Here is a 20644-nt window from a genome sequence, read left to right as displayed (position 1 = left end):
GTCGTCGTGCTCCAGAGGCCACTGAATGAGGTTCTGACAAAGGGGATGTGGAGTCAAGCCTGCTGCATCCATGGAGCTGCTGTGCAGCTCAAGGGACTAATCCCTGTCTACATGGAGATTCTTTGGAGAAACAGCAAGCAATGCCTTCCTATGGTTCACACAAGGAAGTAACCCTGGGCCACTTTGCCACTTTCGTGATGGGGGCAGCAACTGGGGCTTCTCCAGGCAATCCCCTACATGGGAGGTGGGGCCACATAAAGAACTGGAAACAGACACTTCCAGTCCACAAAGCAGCTGGGGGTCAGTACCATCTGGGGGGATGAACACTCACTGTGATTTTGCTGGTTTGAATCCCCACTGGTATGTTTCCCAGACTATGGGAAACGCCTATATTGCACAGCAGTGATATAGGAAGATGCTGAAAGGCATCATCTCACACTGCGCGGGAGGAGGCAATGGCAAATCCCTCCTGTATTCTACCAAAGACGACCACAGGGCTCTGTGGTCATGACGACTCGACAGCACACTTTACCTTTACTGATGGCCAAAGTGTGTGGGTCTGGCTCATGGACTAGGCAGTATACAGGAGCAGCAGCAGCAGCCATCCCAGCGGCCTCATTCTGCTTTCCTCCTCCGCTGCTGTGTTAAGCTCAGGCATGTGGGGGCTGCTCATTTGCCCGGGTTGGGAAACCATGCGGAGCACCAGCCCATGCATCTGGGGTAACTGTGGCTGCAGTTGGTTGACAAGGCCAAGTGAGGCAGGGCTGGGAGAGGCGAGTCGGGATGAGCCACACTAGCAGCTCATTTACCCCCACCCCAGGCTGCCTACTGTTCGACCTGCTCGGTGTGCCCCACAGCGCGCATCTGTTGCAGAGCCGAAATGAAACGGGAGGGGGAAGCAGCTATCCAAGTCACAAGGATGGAGCTGCAACACAATCTTGCAGGGCATCCCTGGTGTGTTACCTGAGCCTGTGGCTGAGTGCGCAGTGCTAAAAAGTTAGCAACCAAGGCAGGAGGACCCTCCCTCCTCTAATGTGGGTCTTACTTCATGTGCCAGTTTCATTTTCCATTTATTTCGTTGCAGGGCTGGGCACTGGCACTCGGTCCCAGCACCTTCCCATCCAGCCCTAGAGCTCCAAGCGTCTGTGGCTGGTGCAGGGTCAGTGGCTGTAGCTGATGGTGAAGGGTGTTCGTTTCTTGTGTGGCTGTGCGTATGCAGGGCTGGGAGATCCAGGAAGGGGTGGGGCTCTTGCTGGCTATATCCCCAGCTGTTGACAGCAGCTGATTGCTGGTCCAAGAGCTCCTTCCGTGGGCTTGCGTTGCCCCCTTCCCTGCCTGAGCTAGGCATGAATACCCTGTATTCCGAACCCCAGTGAGACCCCCAACAAGGGTTACCAGGAATGACCACTCTGGACCTATTCATAAGGAGTAGAAATTTGTTTATTGATATTCCTTTTGAAATAGAAACAGGTCTACAAAAGCACAAAGGTGTCTCAGGCAAGGAGTGTTTCCTGGGGCAATAAAGCATACCAATAATTCACTCTCAGAGCAGATTCATCCTTGAAGATAACCGATTCCTGGACCCTAACCACCACCGGCTGGTTCTCTGCAAAAATCCCCACTGGCACCTAGGAAGCTGCCTTTTACCGAGTCAGACCCTTGGTCCATCCAGCACAGGCTGGTTCACTCCATTATGAAGAGGGTCGGGGAAGCCTCCTACCTACGTTTGGGAGCTGCCTGGGCAAACTCCCATTTTCTGCCCGTAAGCAAGTTAAAAATAAGGTCAGATGCACCACTGATGATCATGTGCTAAGAAGCAGCAGGGCTGGAGGACTTTCCCTCCTACCTCCGTAAAAAGCTGGGTGTCGCTCCTGGGTACTAGGTGGAGGGATCTCCCAGCAGCAGCTCCCAGCTCTTTAAGGAGGTAGGAGGGAAAGTCCTCCGGCCCCACTGCTGCTTGATGAGCACAGGATCGTCAAGGGTGCCCCCAACCTTGCTTTTAACTCGCATATGAGCAGAATATGGAGTGTGCCCAGCTCCCAGACTTGAGTAGGACTCTTGCCCTACCCTCTGACTATTGCTTCCTCACAGTCCTAGGACTCCTCTGGCCAGCATGATTGACTGCCATGGACTTGGCCACCATCTTGCTTCCACTCTGTTTGTCCCACCTTCTCCCACCGCAGCCAGACAAGTAGAGAAGAGAAACTGAGCTCTGGACCAGCATGCGTCAGGACCCACCCGGACTCTGTCTTACTACCAAACAATACTCAGAAAAAGATGGGCTACTGCCAGTACAAAAGTTAGGCATGCCTAACTTACCCAGTTCTTGCATCTATTCTAATTCTTCCTTCCTCAAGGAAAGACAAGGAGGGGCCAGTTCAGATGTAGCACAGAGCTGGGACTGAATCCTGGCTTCACATGACACCCCATTGCCTTGGGTATGTGTCGGAGGAGGAAGGATTCAACTCCTGATTCTGGTTTAGGAGAAGCCAAGGTCTCTCATTATGCCCGAATCAGACAATTCTGGCTTAGTCTGGCTGCACTTTCAAAATAAGAGTGCTTCACACATAACACAGCGCCTGAGATTACTGCGAACTGCCACAGCCCTGGCAGCACCGTGGACTCTACTTTCAGTTTTGGTAACGATACGCCAAGACCGAGCGTGTCATATGAATCAACCAGTCTTGGCGTATCTTACCCTACTTGCGGCAGGGAACTGGACATCTGTCCCTCACTTCAAAGTTAGGTTACATATGTCAGGTTCCCTGCCATGAGTACAGAAAGATTTGCCAAGACTAGTGGATTCATATGACAAACTCAACCTTGGCATATCGTTACCGAGACGAGAAGTAGGCTTGTGTGTTTTCAAGGCTGTGGGAGTTTGGGCCTCAGGTGCCACATTATGTGTGAACCCACCTTAAGCCAGATCTGAAGCTGGTAAACAATCCCAGTTTCAGATCCTGGTTTATTTTGAAATCATGGCTAGAATAAGACAGGATTGCCTGGCTCAGGCATATCAAGAGATCCTGGCTTGTTCTAAGCCAGGATCGGAGGTAGAAAACTTCCTTCCCTCATGGTGGAGGGGAGGGAGAAGCATACACACCCGAGGCTACGGGCCATCACACATAATGAAGATCCAATCTTGGTTCCGTGTTACATCTGAACCAGCCCAGGTAGTAAGGGCTACAGTCTTTAACAGTGTTCACTCTTCTGATCAAAGAAATTGTGGGGAAAGAACATCCACTCTAAATGCTACTTTATTTTCTTGATTGTTTCTTCGCTCTGGATATTAGCAGATCTTCCTTTTTAGCTGCCAGCTGACCAGCAGTCAAAGACCATTTTTGCTGCAACGGTGTCTTCAATTGCCATCCCTGAAACACACAGCAGAACTGAAAATCAATGTCAGTCCTCCAGTTGCATAGAAAACCTGAAAACTCCAAATTATTTGACCCAGGGGGTTATATAGGGCAGAGATAGGCAACCTTTGGCACTCCAACTGTTGCCGAACTAGAACTCCCATAATCCCCAGCCACAATACATTGTGTTGTATGATGACCCGAGAACCTTCCAGGACATCTGTTTGTTGCTCGTAAAGTAGGCATTGTGATGAAACATACATGCAGAAGCTGGAGTGATGGAGAGTGTGTGAGTTAGTTGCCATAGCAACCAAGCATGGAATGTTTAGGACAGTTGGTTTCAGAGAGAGAGTTGGAGCTGGGAGTTAGGAGACAGAGGCTGGACAGAACGTAGTTGAGAGAGAGATTGATTTCCTGTGGTAACTGAACAAGGGAGATTGTTCAGGGGTTTGTGAGAGACTTGGCTGGTGAGTGTGTGTTAACTGTAGAACTAGCAGTACACTGGTGCAGTGCTCTATAAATCTGGGGTGTTAAGCCTGGGAAAGAAATCTTGAATGAGAAAGATGCCCAGAAGTGAAAACTCCTGGTAACAGAAAGAAAGGTGTGGGTTCACCAAGTCTGCAAACCAAATTTAAATACCTCTGTCCCAAGTTACAGACCTCCCTAAGGAAAAAGCACTCTGCGTCCAACCGCCATCTTATTTAGCAACGTTGTAGAGAAGTTGATGTGCCCTGCCTTGCAGAGATTTTTATTTCAATCCTTCGTAAACAAACTTATTCTTATTTTGTTCTACATTTTAAGCCTTGTTTCTTTTATGCATTGAACATATGTGCCTATCCTGCGCTTGCAAGGCTACGTGACCAAGGAGTTAAGTACTGAGAGCAGGGTAATAAGTAGTTATACGGTGGCAGAGAAAGAAAATAATAACTTAATAAATTCCCAGAACATAGAGACCAAGTTGATATAAAATGATATAAAACAAATCACCTCCCTGGACTTGGGAGGGGCATCAGGGTGGGTTCCTGACATGCATACACCATGAACATTAGGAAAACTGCATATATATTCACTTAGTTATCTAGCTCATGGTACAGCCTTAAAGGGTGCTCACAAATGCTCATTGTGATTTTTGACAAGATCTACATCCTAGAGAAGCCACCTAATGGCAAATCAAGGAAGTAACTTGCCTAGGGAGCAAGAGGTTGCGGGTTTGAATTCCCACTGCTATGTTCCCCAGACTATGGGAAACACCTATATTGGGCAGCAGCGATATAGGCAGATGCTGAATGGCATCATCTCATACTGTGCAGGAGGAGGCAATGGTAAACCCCTCCTGTATTCTACCAAAGTCAACCATGGCTCTATGGGTGCCAGGAGTCAACACCAACTCGACGACACTGCTTTACCTTCCATCCTAGAGAGGGCTGGTACTGAGACAGCCAAGTTGAGAGCACCTACTTTGCAAAGAGATGGCCTCAGATTCAATCCCTGGCAACATCTCCAGGCAGGACTGGGAAAGACTCTTGCCTGAAACCTTGTAGAACTGCTGCCAGTCAGGGAAGACAATACTAAGCTAGATGGGCCAATCGTCTGACTCAGTATAAGGCAGCTTCCTGTGAAACCTACGAGATGGAAAGTAGGTGAGAGCATTGCAAGACTTTCAGCTTTCAGTGTGTTATCATGCTTTCATTGACCTGACCATCGGGGCCTGCAGTGGCCACACTTGCAAGGGTGTTTTAAAAGCTTCTAAAAGTTTAAAAAAACACAACAACTATGTTTATGTTTAGCAATGTTAATAGAGGAATGGAAGTGGAAATGGGCAGGAACGCCCTTCAAAGTTCCTCCATGGAGAGACTACAACCATTTGTTCATTGTTACCCTAAACCTGACCCTAACCCTTTCCTCTCTGCAGAAATGACAGCAATTTTACCCTCTTTGTTTGGAAGGAGTGACAACACAGAGAGAGCTGTAAGGGCAGTGATGCTCTCGCCTATTTTCCCTCTCTGGCAGGGTAGATGTCACCAAAAATCACTACGCTGCATCTTGAGAATTCGCTGTGAATTCATTTCACCCTGGGTTGCTGAAAAACACAGTCTGGGGTTCTTCAGAATCATTAGAGAGAAGCTCTCCCTCTCTCTCTCCAGTTTTTTTAAATTGCAAGCTACCCTCAGCCTTAAGGGCAGTGTGGGATACAAATCTAATTTTTTTTAAAGCCTGGAGGAAAACAATTATGATGAGAGTTAGAGCAGCACAGAAAGACTGGCAGGCTGTCCACCCATCTTTGTTTCCCTGCTGATGTCAATTACTTCACTCGTAATTACTCCTTCAAGGAGGAGGAAGGGACAGCTGCCTCGAAGATAATCGCCAGAGTTCCCAGGCAAGGAGAGCCCCATGAAACAAGATGGCATTGTCTGGCCCTGCCGTGGATGCATAGAAGGGGGCTGTTCTTACCCAGCGATTTGAAAACGGTGGTTTTCTCACGCAGGGCTGGTTTCGTTCCCAACAGCACCTCACCCAGCTCTGCAAAAATCTTGGCCTGTGAAACAAACACAGAGTTGTTATCATTCGTAGATCTGGATGGTCCACATTCCGAGATCTAGGAACCATCTACGAACACCTTTCTGTGTCCAAGAGGTACCCTGTCTTTAGTGCTGCAGATGTATTTTGCCCCTTGGCAACACAGCCTCCACTAGGCCACTGCTGGTCCTCCTATTGCCATCTTTTATCGAGGTCACCTACAGATAAGTCAGTTTCACAAATATCTGAAGAAAAAAACCAGAGGGGGCAAAAACTCAATGGAGTGAGATGCAAATAAATGGAGCAGAATGTTCATGGACTTAGAGGGCAGTTAACAGACAAACTCAATCTTCTGAAATTCCACAAAGAGAATCTTCTAATCTCCATGATCTGCCCTGGGTATAGATTTAAAAAAGAGTTCTAAAAGGGAGGCAGCATTGCAAAACAGACAAAAGAATGATGGCCATAAAACACGAACAAAGGGAATACAGTATCCCAATCACGTCTTATTTGTCGTGCTGTTGTCATGCTGCCTGGAATACAGAAAGAAGACTAGGGCTCTCACCCAATTAAAAGAAATCTTAGCTGATTAATTGTTTGAGTATTGATTGAAGCTGCATCCACTACACCCACATAGCAGTAGGGGGATGATCTGAGCTACAGCTACTGTCCTAAAGCTAAGCAGGTCTAGGTCCAATCAGTGGCTGGATGGGAGACTTCATGAGGATGGAGCTACAGCTCAGTGGTAGAGCATCACTTTGCATGCAGAAGGTCCCAGGTTCAATCCCCGACATCTCCAGGTAGGGCTGGGAAAGACCCTTGAAATCTTGGAGAGCAACTGAGAATCAGTGTAGACAGTACTGTGTACAGTACAGTGTAGACAGTAACTGAGATCAGTGTAGACAGTGTAGACAATACAGCTAGATGGACCAATGGCCTGATCCCATATAAGGCAGCCTGTGTTTACACCGGTGAAAAACAACAGCTCTAAAAATGAGAGCAAGTTTTCTGTATTTTTAATGTATCACATAGGCTTTATCTTGGCAGAAGCATTCTGTGTGAGGGGGGAATGCCTCTATTTTTAGACGATGCATGCATGTGTCATAGCAGGCATTGTTGGCAAAGAGGCATTCCTCTCAACTCTCACTCAGAAGAATCTCTCTCTTCCAAGATGGCCCTTGTCATCTGCAGTTTTTCAAAGTACTTGTATTAAAAGTCATTTTTAAGGATCGTGAGTCTGTTGATGGTTAATCAGGGGCACCTTTTTAATAAATTTAAAAACGTTGAACCAGTGGATCTAGCTCACTATTGTCTACACTAACTGGCAACATCTCCCAGTCCTACTTGGAGACTGGGAGTTGCTGCCAGCCTGGGTATTTCTGCACCAAAGCAGAAGCTCTGCCACTGAGCTCACAGCTCCATTCCCCATGGTTTGGGGAAAGACCTCAAGGTTTCAGCCCAAATGTCTTGCTAAAAGGAGACACACACAACCCCCCCTTCCTTACCCCTGATAAGATAACATCCCCTGATTCACGCAGCGCCGCCTCTCTTGAATCCACGTACAACTCAGAGTTCCGCATCGCTTCGTCATCCAGCTCCCTCCAGTCAGGTCTGCTTGCCCCAATTGCTAAGAAGAGACAAAGCAAATTAACTTGTGAATACACAAAGGTGCAAAGGTTGGGGCGGGGGGATACACCCAGCCCCATCACCACAGTTCATTCACAAACAACTAAACATTGATTTTGAGTCACTCTTACACAACTCGGGCAATAGGTTCTACCGGTACGGTGAAGATGCTGGACAAAAAACCAGCTCAGCCACCCTTTCACAACATGGCCCTGGGCAAATTATTAGGGCCTCAGGAGTGATTCTCAAAAAAACTAGTTGGGGGGGTGGGGAGCAGAGGGGTGGCAAAGAACATTATTAGGGGAGCGAGGATTCTGCTCTACATTAAATACTTGGAGAGGTCTGGCAACTCAAGCGTCTCCTCCCTACCCAGCTGCACTGTCTTCTGCGGCTTGTTCTGGGGTGGAGTAGGTGAGGCTTCTTTAAACAACAGAGGCCTTTTAAAATAATGAATCCAAGCGATTGGACCTTATCAATCAATCAATCGATCGATGTTTATTTCGATCCAAGAGCAAATACAGCTAGAGGACCATAAAATATGCTAGGCTTGTTCACGTGACCTGCAGCTTTCTAGCAAAGTGTCAGACAATACAGTCATAAGGCTTGTTCACATGGTCCGAAACAGGGTCAGCGGAGGAGGGCCCAGGCAGGGCAGGACGCTCCCGATGAACTCAAAGATCAAGGCAGGAGGAGGGAGAGTGATCGTGTGGGAGCCGGCAGCTGTGCAGGGCAGCTTTTCTAGCTGGCTCTCGGCTCCCACATAATCACTCTCCAGATGGAATTTCCCCCAGCGTCTCATCCGGAGAGTGATTGTCTGGGAGCTGGGCAGAAAAGCTGTCTGGCCCCATTCCCGGCTCCCCCATGGTTATGCGCCTCTCCTCCCACCTTAACTGTAGAATTGACATGGCTGCTGCCTGGACACAAGCCTTATGACTGTATTTCCCAACACTTTGCTATACGCTTTCAGTCTGGTGGACAGGGGAGCAAAACGGAAATATTTTTCGAGGGGAGGAGCACCCACTACCTCTTGGGGTCATCCCTGTATGTCACAGCCTTAGAAATCCTCATCCGCAGAACGGGAACAATGGTACCTGTATGACCAAGGGTATTGTAAAGATGAATGGAACAAGCAAAGCACTTTGCCGGAAGGAGAAATAAATGATTTCTCAAACAAAAACACCACCCCCACCAGTCCAGTCTTCACACAATTCTGTCACAATGTTCCAGGGATATCAGAATTTCCCAGCATTTAAAAACCAAAATGTTTCTGAAAAGATGCATTTTCAAGTCATGCTAGGGTCCTAAGGCAGCCGATACATGGAAAGAGACTGAGTGATTGGACAGCGCCTTTAGCATCCATATTTTTAACAATACTTTCCTCGGTGTTCCTTTCAGGAGTTGTATAAGGAGTAGGGGTCTGACTCTCCTGCAGCGACGATACTGCTAACCTTCAATTACGCAGGAGGGAAATACCATGCTACTGGAATGGGATCAGGGCTCATAGAATTGTCCTACAAAGGGTAAAAATATCCTGGGGCAGGCTTTTGTTAATTATCTGGACAAGCCTTTGAACATGTGCTCTTTGTCCAAGTCTCTTGCAAAAAACAGGAAGATCTTGTTTTTTCAATCCAAGTTTTATAGTTCTTACGCTCATCAGCCCGCTCTTGAACAGATAAACACGGCAACAGGGAGCCAGCTCGGAAGATTCTCTTGTCCAGGTTTGCAAACAAAGAAGCAAGAGACTCGTGCACTTCTCTGAAAGTGTACCCAAGCATTAAAAATGATTCACTGCAGGGGGGAAACTCGGAGAGGCAGCCTTCTGCGTCTGTGGGGACTCGGAAGAGGAGGACACCTATTGTCCCCTGTGGCCGCCTGGAGAGCATCTCAGCTGGAGATGAAAAATGCTTCAGACAAAGCATTGCACTGAGAATGAAAAAAATTGGTCCGATGCTAATGAAATGTGGAACTGACCCTTCTCCTTGACCGCTCCCACAAATCATTTTCTATCTCCTTGGCAGACAGAAAAGAAAAGAAAAGGAGAAAAGGTGATCTGAAATAGGAAAGCATGCAAGCAAAGCGACATCTCTGTTCAAATCTTACAATAAACAGAGAGGAAATATTGGTAAGAAACTCCAATCCTAAAATCGTAATGCAACATAAGGCAAGCAAGGAGGAACACTTCCTCATATCCAGAGGGTGGTCATTCTACAAGCTCAGGGCCACAGCTAAGAAGGCCCCGCTTCTAGTGACAGATGTTCACCTTGCACAGCCAGAAAGGGACTGAAGCAGGGCCTGGTCTGAAAAATGAAGGCAGTGGGAAGGCTGATAGCAAAATTAAGAGCCATTTCCATGGGCTGAGAAAGAGGAGAAATCCTACACATTCATATGCATGTGGTTAAAGCAGTAATTGGAGAATGGAGCCATGTGCTGGAAACGACGTAATGCCTCCCTTGAAGATCTTGCAATTGAAGGAAGGATTAACAGGATGATTAAATCTCTAGACTGAGTAACTCCTGCAGAATGTGTGACAGTCTTGGGACTCTTCTTATACCCCTGATACTAGACACATTTAAGGAAAAGGTAAAGTTGTGCTATCAAGTCGGTGTTGACTCCTGGCGACCACAGAGCCACGTGGTTGCCTTTGGTAGAATACAGGAGGGGTTTCCCATTGCTGCCTCCTGCGCAGTATGAGATGATGCCTTTCAGCATCTTTCTAGATTGCTGCTGCCCAATATAGGTGTTTCCCGTAGTCTGGGAAACATACCAGGGGGGATTCGAACCAGCCACCTCTTGCTTCCTAGGCAAGTTACTTCCCCACTGCACCATTAGGTGGCTGCTAGACACATTACAGAGAAGAAAATCCTACTGACTTCGGTGGACTTTAATTCCGCTTAAGGATGTCTACGATCATTACCTAGAGCAAATTACCATTCCCTTGATTTAACTTAGATAGTCTTCTTAAAGCTTGTTAATCTGAGCTGGCTAATCCTTAGCAAGGCCTTTAGCTAAAGTTAATTAAACACGGTAGATAGTTGTGATTTAACACGCACACATGATGCAGACCTATGAGAGCAGACCTCACAGTCCTGTGTTAATTGTATCTTTCAGCAGCAGCTTAACTAAAGGGAAGTGGTCTCACATCCACTAAGGATGGATCCGTACGAACATTACGAGTGCAGAGACTGCTACCTGAAATGGCCTACTCCCTGTCTCCATTTTTCATGTTTACACTTCTATCCCTCTGAGGAGCCCAGAGCAGTATACAAGGTTATGTCTATCCTCACAATAACTCCATGAGGTAGGTTAGGCTGAGAGAGAAGTGACTGGCCCATGAGCTTCATAGGATTTGAACTCGAGTTTCCCTGGTCCTAGCCCGACACTCTAATCACTACACCATACATGCCATCATGCACAAGATTCTCCTTGTAGCAACACAGCTGCTCCAAAAGATATCTTCCTCCCATAGGCACACAGGAAGGTGTCTTGTCCCAAGTCGGCTCATTGGCCCACTTAGCTCAATATTGTCTAGTCTGCCTGGTGGGGACTTTCCAAGGTCTCAGATCAAGGCATCTTTCCCAGACCTTCCTGGAGATGCTGCCAGGGATTGAACCTGGGACCTTCTGCATGCAACGCAGATGCTCCACCACTGAGCTACAGCCCCATCCTCTAAGGGACACCCATCCAAATGCAAACCAAGGTGGAACTTGCTTAGAAAAAGAGGACCTCATGCTCGCTACCACAAGACCAACTCTCCTCCCCTTCAAATGTCACAACTGAAACATATAAGGCTCACTAATACCAACAAACATGCTTGCAACTTTAGCAGTAGCAAAGAAAACTCAACCCCAAAGTCTCCTTTACCATTGATATGGGCTCCAGGCTTCACCCATTCTCCATGCAGAATTGGCTTTGTTGCCATTGTCACCGTTATGATCACATCTGCCCCAGTAACAGCCTCCTGAGCAGAAGAGCACACTTGGACTGGTCCATTAACTGAGGAAGCAAACTTCTCGGCTTTCTCCTTGGTGCGATTCCAGATCCTTACCTTTAAGGGGAAAATTGGGTCTTAATTCTGCCAGCGATTAACAACCTGTAAAATCTTGTCATGGTCACATCTTAAAGCCCCCCTCAGTCTGCTCTCTGAGGGGCAAAGAAGAGATAAGGACTGCAGGGCAATAGTGCCGTTATAATAATGTGGTCTCAAGAGTACATGTGTTGAAGCTGCTCAAAAGAATGTGATTAAAACAATGTATTCCAAGTAGAACTAATGGAACCTACTTTCCACTTCTTTTAAAAAGGTGACACTTACCAAGGACCATTCCCGTGTATGTAAATTTGGTTGGTATCTGACAGCACAAGGGGTACAAAAGGGTGTTGTCCATAATTTGAGTGGCCGATTGGCAAAAAGAAAATACCTAGACAGGGTCCCCAAAGCCCCCCACACAAGTGCTGTGAATTTGGTTTGTATCTGACCGTCAGCACATGGATTATAAAGGGGTGTTGTCTATATTTTGAGTGGCTGCCATCTTGAAACAAGATGGTGGATTGGCAAAAAAACAACCCAAAAACCCAACCCATTGAGGTTCCCAGCCCAATCCATGTGAATTTGGTTTGTTTCCAACTGTAAGTACATGGGTTAAAAGGGGGCGTTTTGAGTGGCTGCCATCTTGAAAAGAATTGGAAAAGAAAAGAAATGCCCCCATTGGGGTCCCCAAGAATCCCGTCCCAAGTGCTGAGAAATAGGGATGTGCCTGGAGCCGCTCCTCCATGTTTCGGAGGCGGTGGGGGTACTCCCTTATGGGCGGGGGAGGGTGCACTTCTTATTTTATTATTATTAATTTGATTTCTATACCACCCTTCCAAAATTGGCTCAGGGTCAATTACACAGAGAAATAACAAACAAATAAGATGGAACCCTGTCCCCAAAGGGCTCACATTCTTACTTACCCCTCCTGCTGCATTTCCCCTGCCGGCGCTCCGTTGTATCAAAGCCCCTCGGTGCACACATGTGCTCGGTACTTCTAGTCCCTTCCGGCCGAGGACAGCAACGGGGCAGCAGGGAGGTACGCTGCTGCCCCGAGGGGCTTTGATACAACGGAGTGCTGGCAAGGGAAATGCAGGGGGAAGGGTAAGTGGACCCTCCCCCGCCCTTAAGGGAGCACCCCTGCTGCCTCCGAAATCCGAAACAGCCCTGGTGGCTGAAACGTTTCAGAGGTTTCTATAATGGCTTACTGAGAAATTGTTTTTTATTGGTCTGTGAATGCCAAAGTTTGTCTGTTTATGTATTTATTTATTTTATTTTATTAACATATTGTATACCACCCAAAACCCAAGTCTCTGGGCGGTTTACAACAAAACAAGACAAACAACAAATACAAAGGTTAAAACATTACAATAATTTAAAATTTATATCAATGTTAAAACTATTAATAACCATCAAACTATTAAAACAGTATCTAACTAAAGGCTTGGGTGAACAAATTGTCTTGACTGCCTTTTTTAAAGTTGTCAGAGATGGGGAGACTTATTTCAGCAGGAAGCCTCGGGGCAGCAATGGTGGCAACTGCAAACAAACCTCTCCAGATTATCTCAATGGGCGGTGTGTGGTTCATAGTGAAGAAGATGTTCTCTTAAATACCCAGGGCCTAGAGGGTTTAGACCTTTATAGGTTATAACCAAGACCTTGTATTTTGCCCAGAAACTTATCAGCAGCCAGTGTAGATCTTTTAAAATAGGAGTGATATGATCTCTCTGAAATGACCCAGAGACCAACTTGGCTGCTGCATTCTGGACCAACTGCAGTTTCCAGACTACATACAAAGGCAGCCCTACATAGAGCACATTGCAGTAGTCAAGTCTGGAGGCGACCAGATGTACTATTTATTGTTCTGAGGTCATTTTTCTCAAGAAACTGATGAAGCTGGTGTATCAGTCAAAGCTGATAGAAGGCACTTCTGGCCACTGCCTCAACCTGGGAGACCAGGGAAAGGTTTGTGTCCAGAGGCACCCCCAGACTGTGCACCTGTTCCTTCTGGGGAAGTATGACCCCATCCAGAACAGGCAGATCAAAATAATCTCCTGAATGCTGACCCTGCACAATAAGTACCTCCATCTTATCTGGATTCAGTTATCCCTCATCTAGCCCATTACTGCCTCCAGACAGGCATTTAGGAAGGTTATGCCTTCTCCTGATGATGTTGACATGGAGAAACAGATTTGAGTGTCATCAGCATACTGATAACACCCTGCACCAAATCTCCTGATGATCTCTTCCAGAGGTTTCTTGTAGATGTTAATCATCATCAGAGACAATATGGAGCCCTGAGGGACACCATACTGAAGTTCAGATTTTGAAGAACAACAGTCCCTGAGGGACACCATCTGGAATCTGCCCGAGAGGTAAGAGTGGAACCACTGCAAAGCAGTGCCTCCCACCCCCAACCCCCTCAGATGCTCCAAAAGGATACTATGGTTGATAGTATCGAAAGCTGCCGATAGGTCAAAAAGGACCAACAGAGTCACACTTCCTCTGTCAATTCCCAACTGGAGATCATCCATCAGGCCGACCAAGGCAGTCTCCACCCCATAGCCTGCCCAAAAGCTAGTCTGTAATGGGTCTAAATAATCAGTTTCATCCAAGACTGCCTGGAGTTGGGAGGCCACCACCCTCTCAATTATCTTGCCCAACCACAGAAGGTTGGAGACAGGCCTATCGTTGCTGAACTCTGAGGAATCCAAGGCAGGCTTCTTCAGAAGTAGTCTAATAATTGCCTCAAGACAAGGAGGCATCCTTCTCTCGCTCAGAGTTATTAAAGGAGGACAGATACACAGAGGTGGTTTTCTCATAAGCCTTCTTCCTTTCAGTAAGCAGGCTAAAAACTAACAAGCTACAAAACAAAACAAAACAGCATTCTGTGGGTTTAATTGGGCTTCTTACCTCATTAAATGAGAAGAGCTCCGTGAAGATCTCATAGTGACTATAGGCTTGAACGCCGGCCCCCAAGATGCACAAGACTTCCGAATCAGCCGGCATTAAGTACTAAGAATGTATCCAAGAGAGGAGATGTTCATTAACGTGGTCCTTTCAAATCAACAACTCTGGCCTGTGCTAAAGTTCATGGCCTCGTTTCCCTGGACGCCCACGTCTGATGTTAATTACAACATCATGCTTTTTAAACCCCAGCCATTCTTTCCCCTCATGAAATTGGTTCCCAGCCTCTAGATAACACTGCTCAATTGGACTTCTGCTGACTCCTTACTTAGGGCTCCACCTAAAATAAATCTCTTGCCAATAGTTGGGGGGCTGATGGGAGCTGCAGTCCAATGACAGTGGAGGGTCAAGGTTGTGCACCCCAGGAATCCAAAAGGTGTAGTTACATTTAGGGATGTGCAAACTGGCTCGGATTCGAGCTGGTTCTCCATCGAACCTGGGCTTGTGGGCTCGCCCTCAAGCCGAACCAGACCCAGTTCAACTCAAACTCAAGCCAGAAACACACACATCCTGGCCAGTCTGGAGGTTCTAATGAGAGGGAAAAATGATATATATATTTTTAAAATCCACCACCTCTGGGGGGCGCTGCCGTGGCCGCAGGGGGAGATCTCCGGTGGTTCCCCCTCCTCCTGCTAGCCTCCCACACCAGTCTCAATTCGGCCCAGTTCAGGCCATTTTGGGCTGTTATTGGCCCATTCTGGGCCTTTTGGAGGCTGCCGTGCATGTACACTGGCCATCTGTGTGGCTGGGTCAAGCCATGTAGATCACCAGTGCGCATGTGTGGCAACTTCCAAAATGGTCAATGCAAAAAGGCCCAGAATAGGCCAAAGACAGGCAAAAAAAGCCCAAACTGGTCCGAATTGAGACTGGGGGAGGCTGGCGGGAGGAGTGGGAACCACCAGAGACACCCCACGGCCACAGCAGTGCCCCCTGCAAGCAGTGAGTTTCTTTTTTAAAGAACATTTCCCCCATTAAAACCCCCAGACCGGCTCAAATTTGAGCCAAACCAGGGGGGTCTGTTCAAGGGGGGCGGGCAAAAGCGAACCTGCCTAGTTCCATTCAAGTCTGGTTCGAACTCACATCAAAAGGGGCATACTGGTTCCATGCACACCCCTATGTACATTATTGATGCTTGTGGTTTCCAGGGGAATTTCTCACTTGCTTATCCTCTAGCAATTCACCAGGATTTAGGAACTTGTAAGACCCAAGGGAGGGCTGGTGCCATCCCCAAATGTCTTGGTGCCGCTGAAAACAAAGCCTTTATAAAAACAGATTGACTTTCAACACCCATCAGTGTGACTGCAGTGAAGGAGATCAAAACGTTGCAACCTCTTGCATTTTTCAATAGCCAGGAATTCTTTGGATCTCTTATCTAGAGGTACTCAGCGCAGTGACATCCTTTTCAGAGAACCCTTGAAATAACACACACACACTTTGAAGGAGTTAAAAAAAATGGGGGAAAGCAGAAAAGGTAACCTCTCATCACAGAATTCATGAGGAGTCCTTTCGACTTCAATGAGTATTAAGCCGTTTGAAGACTAGCCCCAAGTGCTGACTTTGAGCTGAGTTTCTTGGCTCAGAAGGACCCAAGAAACTTCTAGAGTGGCTGGCTGAAAACAGCTGAAGTCTGGTTTGAAACATAACAGCCCTTCAGAAAGGCTGTAGGACTCCAGGCTACAAAGGAAACATCTGAGCCTAAAATCTTTTCTAGTGCAAAATGGAGAGTCTCGTTGTAAAGTTACTTTTCTTCATCAAAACAGAATGGTTTGTGAAGGAAGGACTCCTGGCATGCTTAGCTAGTTGGTTTTTTTAAGCTCTTTAGACAGGGTAATCCACAGACTATACATCTATCACAGTTCAGCTTACTAACTCCTGCAGAAATACTCTTATTTTGATAACTCTGTGGATTGTAGTTTGACTGACTGAAACAAATCACTGTTTGTTGACTGGCATGGGTTCAGACACACAAACTAAGCCCCGTTAAAAACAAACCAAACAAACCATGGTTCTGCAGGACGTCTGCACCCACCATTGTGTGAGTCGCTAACCTTTCAGACAGGAATTTTTTACATTGCATGCAATTACTTGAAACTCATGGCAATCTCAAAATGGTGAAAGCACTTCCACATATCTTAAGAAGTTTGGTAGATACACAGGGACTGAAAACGCAACACTTGTACATCCCATTCCCAAATAGAATCTCCTTTGCATAAATCTAGGGTCCACTGATGACAACAGACCTCATAAATAGGCATCATAAATAAAGGGTGGGGATGGAAAGCCTTTGGAATGCAAAGAGCCAAGTTCCTTTGCTGGAAAGCCTTTTCACAGCACAACAGCAGTTTCCCATCGTGATTCCACTTCACAAAAACACTCACCTTAGTGGCTATTGCAGAAACTGTAGCGGTCCGCTTGGCTGTAATAATGCTGCCATCCATGACCTTTTCAAAAGACACATACAGTCAATACCAAATGCCTTTCCTCGTGGGAACCACACACACAACTGCATGCCCAGTCAGCAGGGCCCCACAGAGGTAGGCCTGTAGGAAACAGTGGGAGCCCTCTCCGGCTGCTCCGAAGAGCTGGTCTTGTGGTAGTGAGCTTGAATTCTCCCCTTTGCTAAACAGAGCCTGCCCTGGTTTGCATTTGGATGGGAGACTCCATGTGAACACTGAGAGAGTCCCCTGAGGGGATGGAGCTGCAGCTCAGTGGTAGAGTATCTGCTTGGCATGCAGAAGGTCCCAGGTTCAATCTCCAGGTAGGGCTGGGAAGAAAAAGACTCCTGCCTGAAACCCTGGATAGCCGCTGCCAGTCAGTGTAGACAATACTGAGCTAGCTGGACCAAGGGTCTGACTCAGTATGAGGCAGCTTCCTGTATCCCTATGCTGTTTCTTACCTTCTCAAACACGGCAGTGGAAATCAGACCTCTGGGAAGGAGATGGGTGTGGTGCTGGGTGGACCTCCTGCTGACCAGAGGGCTGGGGACATTCTCCCCTGGCGAACTGGCAAGTGGCTTTGTGGAGGCCTGGTCCTAGGAGCAGCTGTAGAAAGACTGGGGAGTGAAGGTCACTGCTTCAGGGCCATCTTGCAAGTGAGGGTGTTCTGGCTAGCAAGGACAGTGGCCAGTTCAGCAACACAGGAGGAGGGGACTAATGCAAGGCCTTGCACGGGCCAAGGCCCTGCAGAGGAGGCACGACAAATGGGCAGATTAAGCGGCCTCCTACTGAGTCAGGCCAGGAATTTAATGCAGCAGTCTTGTCTAAAAGAGTAGCTGGAGACGCTGCCGCCAGGGAATGAACCAGGGACCTTCTGCATGCCAGGCAGATCCCCCCCCCCCGCCACTGAGCTGCAGCCCCACCCACCCCTTGCCATCAACGCCTGCGAGGCCAAGAGGCACTGGAGACCCCCACTAAGACCAGGGCTGGGCTGGAGTGTGAACTTGTCTCAGGCCGGCAGAGCCAGAAGGGGAACCTTCCCAAGCCCACAGCCTCAGCCATGGGCGCTGGGCCCCAACCCCTTGGCGACTTACAGCTCGGAGGGTGCCGTTGCTGGGCTCAAAGAGGAGCACGGTGGCTTGATGGGAAGGAACGGAAGGATCCTGGAGGTTTTCATAAAAGGTCACCAGCTTGGTTGTGAGCGCGTCTTCGTGGGCGCTGTACGCGGGCATGACTCCTAAAAACCTTCCGAGGAGGAAACAGAGGCACGCATTCCTTGCTCCCTGAGCAAGCTTTGGCTCCATTTGTTTTTATTTATTTAATTAATTAATCTATCTACTGCCGGCCTCCAAAGGCTGCAGGCGAACACAATGGAAGCAAAATAAAACTCTTAGAGCAATAACTTCAAAGCATTTAGGACATTCAAAGATTGCAAGAAGGCAGGCTCCCAGGAAAGGGCTCTCGTCCAAGCTGATAAAGACGTTATGAAGCCGTTGCACAGGGCTACTGGGAGCACACACACACACACCCAGCCTTTTACTGATCCGGTCACTACAACAGGGCCTGCCTCCGTAGAAGGTGGCCTCCTAGATTCCCAGGGGGAGGCAGAAAGGGCCAAGCACATCTCTGAGCGGGCGAGCAGTGCCCCATCTGTGAGACTGCCGGAAAAGAAAATCCAGTGACCGGGGGGGGGGGCACTACTTTTCTAAGGGGGTACTTCCCCCCCCTCCCTTGGAAGCTTCCCTAAGATTGCCAGCTGGGACTGAAGCTGTTCCTGCAGGTTCCCCTAGATGCTATTTGTATATAGGAGTATAGACCTCCTGTCTAGGCAGCAGCAGCAGCAGCAAATCCTAGGCAGTCTCTCTCCCTCCAGCCATTCAGCTCTCCAGAGCAGCTGCTCTCCCGTCTTCCCAGGGAGGGGACCCAGCCAGGGGTCTGGAGCTACAATGGAGTGGACGGGGTCAAGGGACCCGGGCGGGGGGGGGCAGCTCCTGGGGGCCCCCAGCTGCTCCACCCCTCCTCTCCTGTCTGCTTCATGGCCGCCCTCGCTCACTCCCCCCCAGCGAGACCCCGCGCCGCCTCCCCCTCGCCTCCCGGGGCTCACCCGCCGTGCTTCTGGATGGGCACCACGGTGCGCACCGGCTGCACGACGCCTCCCTCGGGGCCGCGGGAGAAGTTGGCCAGGGCGGCTTCCAGCGGGGGAAGGAGCAGGCTGGCGCGGGGCAGGCAGCGCTCGACCTCGCCGGCCGGCAGGAACACCGGTGCGGGCGCCGCCGCCTGGCTCATGATGGACCGAGGTGGGGGATGGCGCGGAGCACCGACCGGCCAGCCGCCCCGTCCCGTCTCTCCTCCTCCTCCTCCTCCCCAGACGGCCAGCAGAGAGGGGCGACCACCAGGGACCTGCCTCCCGCCGGCCGGCCCGCCCACGGCTCAGCTGGCCCGGGCTGCACGCCCAGCACCACCTGGCGGCGGCTCGGAGCCCCGATTCCTGCACGCTTGGTCCAGCCAGCTCAGCATTGCCTGCGCTGACCGGCAGAACAGCCTTGCTGCTGGATCAGGCCCAAGGAGGCCCCTCTAGTCCAGCATCCTATTTCGCACAGTGGCCCACCAGAGGCCGCTGGAAGCCACAGACAGGAGTTGAGGGCATGCCCTCTCTCCTGCCATTACTCCCCTGCAACTGGTACTCAGAGGCATCCTGCCTTTGAGGCTGGAGGTGGCCCACAGCCCTCCGACTAGTAGCCATTGATAGACCTCTCCTCCATGAAGTCTCCGCGGGCTTCTTCTCTCCCAGAGCCCTACCTGGAGATGCTACAGGGAGAGGACCTGGCTGGGAGGATCTCCTTTTGCAGGCGGAGCTGGTGTTCTTCTGCCACATACCGAGTCGGATCCTTAGTCCATCTGGCTCAGGAATGCCTGCACTGACTGGCAGCGGCTCTCCAAGGTTCCAAGCAGGAGTCTTCTTCCCCAGCCCAGGGGTTGGACCTGTGGCTTTCTGCATGCAGAGCAGATGCTCTGCCTCTGAGTTATAGAAGGCAAAATCCTCCAAGCTGGCAACCCAGCCTGTTCCCAGGAGCGGGAATCCATTCTGACTACATAGCAGTTCCTTCACACCTTTTGAGTAGACAGACAGGGCAGCTGTGGGCCCAATGGTACTGAGGTGCTCTTCAAGATTTTTTGGAATTGCACCTAGGGTGCCAATTACTACTGGGATTATTTTGGTCTTCTTCTGAAACAGCCTTTCAGTTTCAATTTGTAGATCTTTGTAATTTTTTCGGTTTCTTTTTCTTCTATTCTGCTATCACCTGGTATTGCTATGTTGATTATTTTGACTTGTTTTTCTTTCTTCTCGACTACAGTTATATCTGGTGTATTGTGGGCAGATGTTTGTCTGCTTGTAGTTGAAAGTCCCATAATATTTTTACATCTTCATTTTCTTCAACTTTTTCAATTTTATCATCCCACCAATTTTTGCCTACAAGTAGCTTGTATTTTTTGCAGATGTTCCAGTGTATCATCCCTGCTACCTTGTCATGTCTTTGTTTGCAGTCAGTCTGTGTGATCTTTTTACAACAGCTGAGCTGATTAGGTGGTCCACGGTTTCATCTGCTTCTTTACAAAGGCGGCACTTGCTGTTGTTGATTTTTTGACTTTTGCTCTAATAATTGCATTTGTTCTTAGTGCCTGTTCTTGTGCAGCCAGTATTAAACCCTCTGTTTCTT

At 48.6% G+C, this 20644-nt stretch overlaps 1 protein-coding gene across 3 annotated transcripts; it reads right to left on the bottom strand.

Annotated features, from left to right (window-relative positions):
- Window positions 1-1422: 1422 nt before the first annotated feature.
- On the bottom strand, window positions 1423-20644 carry CRYM (crystallin mu). Of its 3 annotated transcripts, none has more exons than XM_053276394.1 (8): window positions 19725-20644; window positions 18020-18170; window positions 16869-16931; window positions 14437-14538; window positions 11361-11544; window positions 7379-7500; window positions 5808-5892; window positions 1423-3371 (listed from the first exon to the last, which is right to left on the bottom strand). In XM_053276394.1, the coding sequence occupies exons 2-8, from the start codon at window positions 18155-18157 to the stop codon at window positions 3307-3309; spliced, it is 759 nt and encodes a 252-aa protein (XP_053132369.1). In that variant the 5' UTR covers window positions 18158-18170; window positions 19725-20644; the 3' UTR covers window positions 1423-3306. The 3 variants fall into 3 exon arrangements, with proteins under 3 accessions (XP_053132369.1, XP_053132367.1, XP_053132368.1); XM_053276392.1 differs by lacking the exon at window positions 19725-20644 and adding an exon at window positions 19030-19400; XM_053276393.1 differs by lacking the exons at window positions 5808-5892; window positions 19725-20644 and adding an exon at window positions 19030-19426.

Source organism: Hemicordylus capensis, chromosome 13 (genome assembly GCF_027244095.1).
Source record: "Hemicordylus capensis ecotype Gifberg chromosome 13, rHemCap1.1.pri, whole genome shotgun sequence".
In the NCBI taxonomy this organism is placed as follows: domain Eukaryota; kingdom Metazoa; phylum Chordata; class Lepidosauria; order Squamata; family Cordylidae; genus Hemicordylus; species Hemicordylus capensis.
This window is presented reverse-complemented; position numbering and strand designations above follow the sequence as displayed.

Coding starts and splice junctions, on each gene's coding strand:
- CRYM (XM_053276392.1), bottom strand. CDS start 19,211: ATGAGCCAGGCGGCGGCGCCCGCACCGGTGTTCCTGCCGGCCGGCGAG. Junction 16,932..18,019: donor GCAACGGCACCCTCCGAGCT/GTAAGTCGCCAA, acceptor TCTTTTGAAAAG/GTCATGGATGGCAGCATTAT. Junction 5,893..7,378: donor GGGATGTTATCTTATCAGGG/GTAAGGAAGGGG, acceptor TTTGTTTCACAG/GCCAAGATTTTTGCAGAGCT.